Below are 11927 nucleotides of genomic sequence, written 5' to 3' on the forward strand. Positions count from 1 at the left end.
GGCTAATTCAGGCCCAATGCCTTGTCTTTCCTCTTCCTGCTTCCTCTTCCCTGAGAGAGAGAGAGAGCTCTAGATCCAAGCCAGGCTGTGGCTGAGGGACAAGCTTATTTCTCTGGATCACATCTTCCCATCTGTCTCATGAAGAGCTAGGTTAGATTAGATCTAGTAAATATGGCTCAACTTCTCACCTATTTCGCTGGTAAGGGCTTCCCAGTACCCTGTGTTGAGAAGGATTCTGTGGCTGCATCTGTGTCTACCATGACTAGGGCTGAAGGTGAGGAGGTAACTCTTGGCTTTTAGGCCACCTCTTTGCTGGTGCTGGCTGAGATATTCTCCAGGGCTCCTGTGACCCTGGAGCCCTGTGGTCCCACACTCCCTTCCTATTGCCCTCACCCCATGTCCTTCCATCACCTGACCCTACTGCTTCTTGAGCTCTGCAGTTCAGTGGGCAGAGTACCAGAGCGCATGTTCTCCTGAAGCTATGATTTAGTCACAATTCCCCTGTAGAACCCCATCCCATGAGAACTAGTCCCTAGACTCCTCTTAGAAATAAATTCATTAACCTCACCCCCTTATATTCTGAGATTTTAATCTTCATCTCTCCTTGGCCACCTAATTTTCTCCCAGGGAAGCAGACGTTTCTGAATCAAGTGCTGTAGCAGACCGCAAAGGCTTTCATGAAACTTGGCCTTCCTCCAAAGCCTAGTAAGACTTTCTACAGGATGGCCTTCACCCAGCCCATGGTACCTTAAACTCCCCTGTCAATCCCTCAAAACCCTGCTTCAGGTCCTTGAATTTCAATGTGGTTTCTTCCAAAAGGCCAAGAACCTTGCAACCTTCTCAGAAATGTAACCACAGAAGCCATGAGGTATATGCACTCCAACACAGCCCAACCATATCTTCTACGGACTTATTTATTTTTTTATTTTACTAAAAAAAATTTTTTAATGTTTATTTGTTTTTGAGAGAGACAGAGTGTGAGCAGGGGAGGGACAGAGATAGAGGGAGACACAGAACCCAAAGCAGGTTCCAGGCTCTGAGCTATTAGCACAGAGCCCGACATGGGACTTGAACTTGGGAACAGTGAGATCATGACCTGAGCTGAAGTCAGACGCCTAACTGACTGAGCCACCCAGGTGCCCCTAACTTACTATTTTTAAGGTTCTGCATCATTAGTTTCTTTGATTTCTTATTTATTTATTTATTTATTTATTTATTTATTTTTGAGAGAGAGATTGTGTGCTCATGTGAGCATGCAAGATGGGGGAGAGCGGCAGAAGGAAAGGGAGAGAGACAGAATCTTAATCAGGCTCCATGCTTAACATGAAGCCCAACTCAGGGCTCAATCCCATGATCCTGGGATCATGACCTGAGGTGATATCAAGAGGGACCAACTGAGCCACCCAGGTGCCCTTAGGTTCTTTGATTTATAATTCCTCTGTTCACACATATACTTTCTACGTGGCCCTTTTTTTCAGAAGTTGATGTAGACACAGGTTGATGTTGACTGGCTGCGAAGTGGGGTTCTGGAAGAAAACACTAGCGCCCCAGAAATACTGGCAAATATTCTAAATATTGGTAGAGTCCAAGAGGAATTTAGAGGGTAGAGGTGATTTCAGACAATTTTATTTGCCCACTTTGATGTCTGCCCTCTACCTGACCCCTTTTCAATTCCTTATCTTGTTCTGATAGCAAAGAAAATTTATAGCAATCCAGAAATCTCTTTGGCAGGACTAAATATAATTTTGCACAAAAGAATGGAGGCGGGTAATGGACTCTTTGATGATAAAACCAAACTCAGAGGCTCTGATCAGCTGAGCTGGGAATCAGCCTCGGAACAGCCAGGACAAGGACAGCTCCGATATTGCTCTTGCAAGTGCACTGGGACCCAGACTGGGGCATCTGAGGGGGAATGACAAGAGTATTAGGGAAGATCCTATTGTTCCCCAAACTCTGACGTTCCTTCTTTTTTAAAAAGCTGATTAGGAAGAAGCTGAGAGCCAGAGGGACAGTCAGCCTGGAGATTGCACTATCAGAGCCACTGGGCCAGGAGAGGAAGTGACCTCAGGGGGAGACTATGAAGCAGCAGAGAGGGTCCTTAGGAAGCTAGTCAGAGGAGGTGAGCTGGGAGGGCTCCGGTAAGGTCAAGCTGCTTCTGGAATGAAAACTCATCTAGTCCTGCCTCTTTCCTCTTGCCTGCAACATTACCTTGGAGTAATTTAGTCTTGGCTCCCTTCTCTTTCTTTTAAGTTCACCTATTCCTCTCTTGGATGGCTTTCAACCCACCGCTTCCCATCGTCCCCCCACCCCCCGATCTTGAGATCCTTCCTCTTAGCCTGCCTCCTCCCTGCATGTCCTCCCAGCCTGCTCACCATGGCTCAGTAGGTATTTATGTCCATTCTTGACCATGGCCTGCAGGTCAACACCCTGGGCTCTGCATAGACACCAGCCATCGGCCGGCCCAGCTCTGCGAACTGCATCCCTGACTTGCTTCTTGCTCTTGGCAACCTGCCTGAACCCAGTGCCTCCAAGGTTGGGCATTCCTTGACAGAGGAAAAGTCCTTGACTCTGGTGCTACATCTTCAGCTCTCGGGCTGGGCCCTACAGCCAGCTGTTGGCTTCCACAGGGGCGGCACTCTATGCCTTGGTGTCTGCTGTCAGCTCCTTTGCCCCATGGGGTGAGTGACGTTCCAGTCCTGCTGTTGGTCTGGAGACTGGGCATGTCCACTAAACTGAGAACTGACAGAGGTTGGAAGTGGCACCTTTGACCTGCATATTGATAGGGTGTGTGTGAAGCCCTAACAGGGTGACAGGAAAGGGAGAAAGTTGGGGGCTTTGGGGCAGAGAGTTTGCCATAGGCCACTATCCAAGACTGCTTCCCACTGCTATGTGCCCATGTGACCTCTCGAATGGTCCTGCCAAGCATGTGGGCAACTCACGCAGTAACTGAAGAACTGCCCCCCATCATCACATGCTCCATCCACACCTCACCGGCTGCCTGACTTATTGCAGCCATTCACACGAAGCAAGCAGGCCCTAACCAAGTGATTAGGCCTCTCCATCCGCGGTGGATGTGAGTCCCTTTACTCCCTGGCTCACCTTCCACCCTCCTCCCCCATTTTCTCTGGCTGACATCACTCCACTCAGCTCACAGATTTTTCTCCTTTAATCACTTTAGTCAAAACAAATGACCCATCTCCGCTGACATCACCCGCTTTTGAAATTTTGAACTCTGAGTCAACATTTGCTCCCTTGCCCCATGCCCTGAAACACTGCCTCTCTGCCCACACACTGGGCTTCCTTCATTAACCCTTTATCTCTTGTGCCCACCTCTGTCAAGAGGACCCCCCCACATTAGACGTGGGATGCACAGAGAAAAACAATCCTAGGTCTGGCCAGACAGAAAATGTAAAGACCCTTATACGTCAGTCTGTGCACTTGACTAGGGATGACCTTGTGGTCCCTCTGGGTGGGTAGAGGTCTTGTTCTTCTGGTGTGGTGGTTTTCAAGTCCAAGGCCTTTCAGGGGGCAGAATCCCTACTTCAAACAGAGTAGCTCTTCATTTGTCTGATTTGGATACCTGGCTTCTGTAAAAGCTGTCATTTTAAGAGAGTGTTTGGAGGCCCCCAGCAAGTTGAAAAACACTGATCCAGAAGGGCTAGCCCCCTTCTGGCTTCTTTCATGGTTCTGGTTCAATGCCTTGGGGCCCACATCTAACATAATCCCATCTCCGTGGAAGCCCTTCAGATATCTGAAGACTATCGTGGGTCCCTGCTCCCCATTCTCACTCCATCTCAGGTCTTCTCCTGCTCAAGCCAGACACCCTGACTCTTTGAGCTGCTGCCCAGGCCCTGGCTGATGGGCCAGTGTCCTACTGGGAGACCCATTTCTGCTGAGGTCTCACCCCCAGGCCGCATGCAGGCCAAGCACTCCCTCTGCCAGACAACCACATGCCTCCTCAGGGACCCTGACCAGGCCCAACTCCTGCCTGGGACTGTTTCCCATCAATGTAAGGTGAGATTTGCTCTAGATGCCCCGAAGGCACTTTCAGCTTTACATGTTTTGAGGCCAATGAGGTTCCTGATGGGAGGTCCCCTGCTCCCCCCCCCCACCTCAAGTTTCTCCAAGGGTGACCCTGGGAAGCTGGATACAAGGAGAACTACCCTGTGGTGACCCAGCTGGGATGGACTCTCTGTCTTCTTTAGAAATTTGATCCCAAAAATTGTCTCCAAAAACCAATGACTTTTTCCCTCCAAAGCTTTCTTTTTTTCCTTCTTTCTTAATTTTTCACTCAGACCAAGGGTTCACTGCTTTATACTGCCTGGCTCCTGGCCTTAAGGTCCCCGCTCTTCCAGGGGTCTTTGGGGCGAGGTTCTGGAAATATGCCACGCACCCCACTTCTGGGGTCCTCCGGGACCCATGGAGAAAGATTCCCCAGAGTGCCTGCCCCTCCCACGGCCTGACTTTGCCGCACCGAGCACCACATCTTGGCATGTCCAAAAACTGCGGGTAGATTTAGGGACTAGGGTGACGGTGGACAGGACTGAGGGCCAGAGACGGGGCTGGACCCAAAGCAGGGGACTGGTGGCCGGCCCTGAGGACCCCCCCCGCCCCCACCCGCGTTGCCTGCACGGCCCGGGACCTCCCTGTCGTACCTGAGAGGAGGGCCTGGCCCGTGAACTGCCCGTACACGGAGGCAGCATGGGGAAAGGCATTGAAGGGCGGGACCGAGGCACCGGCTGGGACCCCGGAGCCGACTTGCTGCAGATCCAAAAAGGCGGAGCTAGATAAAGAGGAAGGGGTGGAGCTAGAACTGGACACCTCGGGGGTTTCCTGCTTTATGGCGAAGGGTGAATGAGGATCTGCCGGAGGGAGGGAGACAACAAGGAGAGAGGGGTGTGAGATGATGGGGTGGGCACATGCACAGACCCAGCCATGAGATGCGGGAGGGGTGTGGGCGGGGCGCGGGGGCAGGCGGCTCCTGTCTGAGTCTGGGGGTGTCGGGAAGGCTGCACGTGTTCCTCAGGGGGAGTGAGGGCTGGGGAGAATCTCTGCCTCCCTGCTGTGCCTCTGCTAGCATAGGAATACTGTGTGTGCCGCCTCCCCTCCCCTTCCCCCGCAGCGGTGGGGGAGCGAGGAGGCACGGAGGGGGAGGGGGGCCTGGGATACCTGGAGACCCAGCCTGCACATCCCACCTCTCCTCTGCAGGCCCAGGGCCCTAGCACCCTCTTCCTCATGGCCAGCCACGCTCTGCCTTCCAGCCCATCTGTGCAGCTGGGGCCACGTGGCCCAGGACATTCCGGGCACCGTACCTGCCACCACTGGGTAGGTCTGATGAGTCGAGAGGTTGCGCCCCAAGGGTGTATTGGAAGGGGTCAGGGTAGCCTTGCCGTCATCCAGGGCGCTGTTGAGCAAGGGCAGCGGGTAGAGGCCCTGGGGAACAAAGAGAAGTCAGCGCACAGAGGCCCCTGGCAGCCGGCCTACTTAGAGACCCCGAAGCCTGATCTCCCACTTCCTCTCATGCGGCCCTGGGATTCAAAGCCAGCAGGTGGCATGAGGGCCTGGCTGCGCACTGGTCTCCTTCCTCGTCCCCCAACACCGTCTGGACCCACAAAGAACAGGCTGCAGGGTGGAGCGCTCTGCCCCAGCCCGGCCCACATTAGTGCTTCACTCTTTTCATTAGTTTATTCCCCCTCCGGATAGGAAATGCAGGCACAGGGAGGCCAAGAAGCTTGTCACACTCCCCTGTGGGGCAGAGCCAGGGCCGGAACCCAAGGGGGCTCTCCAGTCGGTGCTCTCAAACACTGCCCTAAACGGGAAGGCACCATGACCGCTTCTGTCTGCAAACAGTGCACATTAGAGCTCTGCCAATGTTATCTTGATCCACGGAGCCCACCGGCCCTGTGACGTGGGCAAACAAGATTCTGTCTGTTTTGTCTGTGGAGAGACTGAAGCCCAGAGAGGCAAGTGTCCCGGTAAGTATGACATGGGTACTAAACAGAGGAACCCAGATCCTGCCTCACGTGCTCTTTCCTTCAGTAAAGCGGCAGACAGGACACCCCACCAGAGCAGGTGACTGGCTACTTTCTATCTTCTCTATCCATGTAAATATAAACTCCTAGGTTCAGCTAGAAGAGGATACTCGGGGTCAATTTTGTTTAAAAAACTATCAAATATCTGGGAGGGTTTTCTTTGTTAAGGCCTCATTATAGATGCCATCTGGCCTCCCTGGACATGAGCGGGGCTGTGTCCTAAGATGCTCCCTTGTGGAGTTAAGGGCAAGCATGCACTACCCCTCACCAGGACTCCATCCCTCAAGGAGACAAGACAGAGCAAACGAGCACACACCCGATCCCCCAGGTGGGTCACACCTGTCACAAACACACTAGGAGAAGCAGTGCGTGTGTTAAAATCAAGGAACGTTCTGCAGTTATGTAACAGCCCCACTAAAGGCAATCACTTCCGTGCAGCCCGGTTCTCCAAGGGGCCACAGCACTTTCTGGTTGCATGCTGGGCACTTCTGGAAGCTGCAGTCAATTCTGGAGGCCACTAGGGCACCATTATCATGTAGCAGCAATTACTGACTGAATGGTGCTCTGGGTCCATTTCTTCCGTAGGGGGTGGGAGGGGGGACTGCTGCAGGGAGAGAATTGCCTAGAGCCTGACTTAATGAAATTGAACAAAATACCTAATTTCTAGAGAGTGTAAGAAAAGTTTAAAATGCCTTATTGATGTGTTGATTTGGTAACAAATATTGACTCAAAATCCTATAGCTTTCCAAAGTCCAGGCAATTCAGTGGGCAGGGAGAATCCTCAAATCTGTATCATCACACATTTTGGTGATATGGCATTGAGTGGCCACAGAAATAAGAAATAAGGCCGCTGGCATTTCTGTTGAATGCTTTCCCTTCGTTTATTTTACAGAACCTGAGGTCAGGTGTGAGGACCTGTGCATCTCTCTCTCTCTCTCTCTCTTTTGGCTCCCCAGGCCAGAGGGCCTTCCAGTGCCGAGGTGAGAGAACATGGAGTCTCCTTTGATGTCACAGAGTCACCAAGGGTGGGAAAGGCAGGGGCTCAGATACAAGAGCCCTCAGGACAGACCGGATTCTCCCTGACCCTCACCACCACCCCAGGTGAATGAATGAGTGAGTGGAAGACTGGCTGAGGGAGGGAATAAATAGTGGATGGACACTGCTGAGCCTCAGTTTCCTCATCTATAGGTAAGAGGTTGGAGCAGTTCCATGGTTTACAAACTCTCTTTTTCCAGTCTTCACCTCATAAAGGACACAAAAGCACCGTATCTAAAACAGGCACCAGTGGGCAAGTCTGAATGAGACCAGGGCCTGGAGGCCTGAGCACAACTGTTTGCCCCTCCCGCCCCCGCCCCCCCATCCGCCAGGCTCTGTCAACCCTCCCTGGCCCTGGGTTATCTCCACACAAATGGAAAGCCTGGACTCAGTGGTCCCCGAGGTCCATGCGGCCCTAAGACTCTCTAATACCACAATCTCCCATGAACGACATAGGCCAGCGTGGTAAAGGGTCTCAGGGCCTCCTTGTAATCAAGGAATTAGCCAGGTTAATGGAGCCAGGAGGTGGCTCTGTGACCCAGAGGGTGCTCGGGGTCTTGGCAGCAGGTCTTCTTTACAAGGATGGCTGGTACTTACACACTGAGTTCTGTGGGCTTCTTCTCACAGAGCAGGCTCCCCATGGACCCACGGCTGCAGCCCCATAGCCCAGCGGGAACCATGTACTAACTCTCAGAGGAGCACCCGGGCCCTCTCCCCAGGTCTGCTGACGGCCAGCTTTCTCTGCACCCCCTCGTGGCTGCCACAGCCCAGCCTGATAAAATCGCTGACGCAGATTGCCTGCCCAGCCGCAGTGCTGGCACGGACCCAGCAGCCCAGACGGTCCCTGGCATGGTTCGGCTGGTTATTGGCATCGCTGACATTGTCCTGCTCAGATTTTAAAGGCGCAAGGCTTGCCTCACTCCTGGGTCAGAAGACAGCAGGAGCAAAGTGGGGCGAGTGGACGTACCCTAAAGGAATTCCTCAGCTGCCTGACCCTGTGGGGGAGGGGGTGGAGGCCATGGCCACTGCGGACGGGTACAAATGAACTGAGGGGCCATGGGTCCTGGAGTTTCTGTCTGAGTTGTGGTGTCTTGGCTGGGCTCATGGGAGACCAGTGACATCTCTGCTAGCTTTTCCCAGAAGCTGAGCCACTGGGAACCATTTCACCTGTCCTGTGCACTAGAAATCAAAAGCTCCCTTGTAACTTGTAATTTATTGTTCTGGATTTTTCAGCTCCCTCACCAATATGTCTTTACTGAATATCTATTCTTCTTTTTATTTTTTAATTTTTTTTAAATTTTTATTTATTTTTGAAGGAGACAGAGAGACAGAGCATGAGCAGGAAAGGAGCAGAGAGGAAGACAGACACAGAATCCAACGTGGGCTCCAGGCTCTGAGCTGTCAGCACAGAGCCTGACGTGGGGCTCAGACTCATGAACCATGAGATCATGACTTGAGCCGAAGTCGGACGCTTAACCGACTGAGCCATCCTGGCGCCCCACTGAGTATCTATTCTAAAAGGGGCACAATGTTACGTATTGGAGATTAAAAAAAAAGAAGATGCTTCAAGCTGCTGCCCTGCCTTTTGAAATCCATTGTCAACACCTCTGTCCACTGGACAATTCCAGCGCCCCATGAGATTTTACCTGAGTGGCCCATCGAATATGCAAAAGCACAGACGAGGGAGAGACGAAGCATGTCTGAGGGGCAGGGTGTGATTCACGGATAAGCAATGCTTGAGCTGAGTCATAACGGCCGAGTGGTACTTTTCCAGGCAGAAAGGTGGGAGGCAAGGCGCTCTGCCGGGAGGGCGTGCCGTGTGCCAGTGCAGAGAGGTGTGAACAAGAGTGACACGCTCCGGAGCGTGAGTCATGCAGAGTGGTAGGGTGTGTGGGTGTGAGTGGCCAGAGGTAGGTGGCAGGTGCTGGCTGAGGTCACGGTGTAGGGCTCGGAGGAGCTGCTTTGGAACTGTAGGACCTGACCCTGTGGTCTGGGAAAGCCACCGGCGACAGACAGATGGCACCGCCTGCTTGTGTTGCTCTTCCCGAAAGGGCAGAGCTCAGAGGCTATGGGTGACGGGGGCAAGAGGGCTGGTGGAGGAGAAGGAGGGAGATGCGAGCATCTGGGAAAATAAAGTCTGTGCGAGGCTTGGAGCTGCATGAAGCCTGCGCCCTGAGCCCATCCGAGGAAGTTCTAGTTGCCTTGGCGGCTAGACTGCAGGCTGACGGGGACTCTTTCAGAGACTGTGCTTTGCTGTGGCTCCTGCCCCCCGCTGCTCACCTGCTCGCCTTTGGTGTGGCTGGGGGAGGCGTAGGCCTCCGGGTAGTGCTGCCGCTCGAACGGGCACTCCAGCGGCTCAAGGTGGTGCTGGCTGAAGGCGTCCGTGCGAAGGTGCTTACGGGGCCCGCTGCTGCTGCTCTGGGAGTCGATGCTCAGCCGGCAGCTGTCCTGGTCACCTGGCATCCCCAGGCAGGGAGAGAGCTTTCAGGGGACCTATTTACCCATGCCCCAGGCCAGAGTGGAGGGGCAGACCCGGGCTACAGGGGGGTCTACAGGAAGGATGCGGCTTCGGGCCACGGGACTGTGGCCAGCTTGGGGATGGGCCACGCACTGAAGGCAGGAGTTGCTGGCACTTGCAGAGTCCGGGGTCATTGGTCCCATTGGAGCCCTCCTGCATCCCTCCGACCTGCCCTCCGCCTCCCCAACACTCACTGTCGTCCATTTTTCTCTTGCTGTCGCTGCCAGGCTGAGCAATCCCCAGGAGCCCGTTGATGGAGTAGGTGGAGCCCAGGGAGTCTGACTGGGGTGACTCTGGGGGCGTTACAGCTGAGCTGGGGACTGTAGTGGGGGGAGAGGGAGAGGGTCAGCACATGCGGGCAACATCCCTGAGAGCCCCTGCGCCCACCTTGGGGGAGACGGTGGGGGGGGGCCCACCCAAGAGAGGGGTTCTTGGAGTCAAGGCTGCTAAGTGTTTCCACCCCTAAGTATGTCATTGCATCTTCCCCGGGACCCAGCAAGGCTTCGACCCTGTGGAAGGGCTCAGTCTGCCACAGGGTGTATCTGTGTGGGCATGTGTGTGACTGTGTTTTTGCTGATGGGTATGCGTGTGCAAGGCTGAGCATGCCTCCGGGTCAGCACTCACTCAGTGTGTGCCCTGGGCTCAGGGACTTGGTGGCCACGCAGCTGTCCATGGGGAGGTTGAATGGCTGCTGCACTTTGGTCCGGATGATCCTGTAAGGAAGATGAGAAAGGCCATCTCATGGGAAGAGGGAAGAGGAGGAAGCAGAATGCATGCTGCCCACCTGGGTGTCCTAAAGGCACCTCGGGTACAACCTGCTACGATCAAATCCATGGCCCTATTCCTCACACCTCGTCCTTCCCAGTGTTCCCATTTCATGACCAGTTCCATTGGTCACTCAAGGCAGAGATATAGGTGGAGCTTCGCATCGGCCTCCCACCCTCCTCTATCAAGTCCATCATGAGGTTCAGTGGGCTTGACCTTGTAAACCCCTCTGCCGTTGACCCTCCTCTGCATCTCACTGTCAGCACCTTAGTGCATGCCACTACCAAGTCTCTGCCTCCAGGATGGCTCACTGGTCCACCCCTATCTGCTCTTGACCCCTTCTAATCTATTCTCCCTATTATAACCAGAGTGGACTTTTTGAAATGCCAGTCTGTCTCCTGCTTAACGTCTGCCAAGTTTCTTACAGGTCACAGGTCAGAATATGTGACATGGCCACCAGCTTCTAAAGGACAGTCTTTACTGACCTTTCCACCTCAGCCTACCTCATGCTCCCCGTCTATCTGCTGGCTTTCTTTAGGCTTCTTGTCTAAGATCTACGAGCCACAGGTCCTTTGCATGTGCTGTCTCAAGGCTCCTTTGGCTCCCCTTTTCACTTAGTTAACTCTTACTCAGTGTTTCTTACTCAGGGGCATTTTTCACATCTTCCTAAACCAAGTCACCCTATGCTAGCTCACATACCCGCATGTTCCTCTCCCCAGGAGGACTTAGAGTTGCATTTTTACAGTTGTTTGTGTGGGCACTTGATTAGTACAAGATTCATGTCTGTCTTCCCACTAGACTATAAGCCCCACAAGGATGAGGATGGTGTGTTTCCAGGGCCTAGCCCATAAATGAGTGAATCACACATGTATGAATGAATGAGTGAGGAAATGATTGACTGAGGTAGTGAGTGAATAATTGAATGACTGAACAATGGAGTGAATGCTTGAATGAGGGCCAGGTGAGGGGTCATGTGGCCCAAGAAAGAATCAATTCAAGATTCTTCCATTGAATAAAAGAGGATGTAGCGTGTAAGGAAGTACAACCTGGGGTGGGGTGGGGTGGGGGCAGAAATGTCTCCTGGCGGTGGGGAGGGGTGATATCCTCCTGGACCCTGGGGTGCTTCCTGCCTAATTCTTCAGCAGCAGGCCCCTTCTCAGGCTCTGCTCTACCCAAGCCAGGCCCTTCTTCGGGTCCCTATCATGATTCCCCCCAAGCCCTGGTGCCCTCTCCGCCCCCCCACCCCCCACCCCGGCTTCTGTGTCCCTCTTACCTGTTGATGGAGCTGACGCTGGGCACAGTGTCATTGTCACAGACACCCTCGGCCAGGAGCCGGTCTCGGATCTCCCAGGCGAACATGGTAGGGTTCTGCCGCTTGTAGTCTCCAATCTTCTCCACCACCTTGGGAGTGGCCACCTTGGGCTTGGAGCCCCCTATCACTCCAGGCCGGATACTGCCAGTCTCGTAGTACCTACTCCAATAGAGAACCCCAAAGAATTACCCAATAAGCAGGTGGGGTCTTCGGGCCGGCACGTAGCCAGAGACTCTCATTCCTTTCCAAACCTTCGGGGGAGGGA

At 53.6% G+C, this 11927-nt stretch overlaps 1 protein-coding gene across 1 annotated transcript in view; it reads right to left on the minus strand.

Annotated features, from left to right (window-relative positions):
* The window catches only part of PAX8 (paired box 8), a 54340-nt gene that overhangs the window by 10501 nt on the left and 31912 nt on the right, over window positions 1-11927 (minus strand). Inside the window, exons 5-10 of the mRNA XM_039231703.1 lie at window positions 11624-11821; window positions 10210-10298; window positions 9780-9905; window positions 9348-9523; window positions 5313-5433; window positions 4656-4862 (exon numbers count right to left, since the gene is read on the minus strand). Of these exons, the coding sequence (XP_039087634.1) occupies window positions 4656-4862; window positions 5313-5433; window positions 9348-9523; window positions 9780-9905; window positions 10210-10298; window positions 11624-11821 (917 nt within the window). The remainder of the gene's footprint in view (window positions 1-4655; window positions 4863-5312; window positions 5434-9347; window positions 9524-9779; window positions 9906-10209; window positions 10299-11623; window positions 11822-11927) is intronic.

This window comes from Hyaena hyaena, unplaced genomic scaffold (genome assembly GCF_003009895.1).
Source record: "Hyaena hyaena isolate Hyena2069 unplaced genomic scaffold, ASM300989v1 scaffold_57, whole genome shotgun sequence".
In the NCBI taxonomy this organism is placed as follows: Eukaryota; Metazoa; Chordata; class Mammalia; order Carnivora; family Hyaenidae; genus Hyaena; species Hyaena hyaena.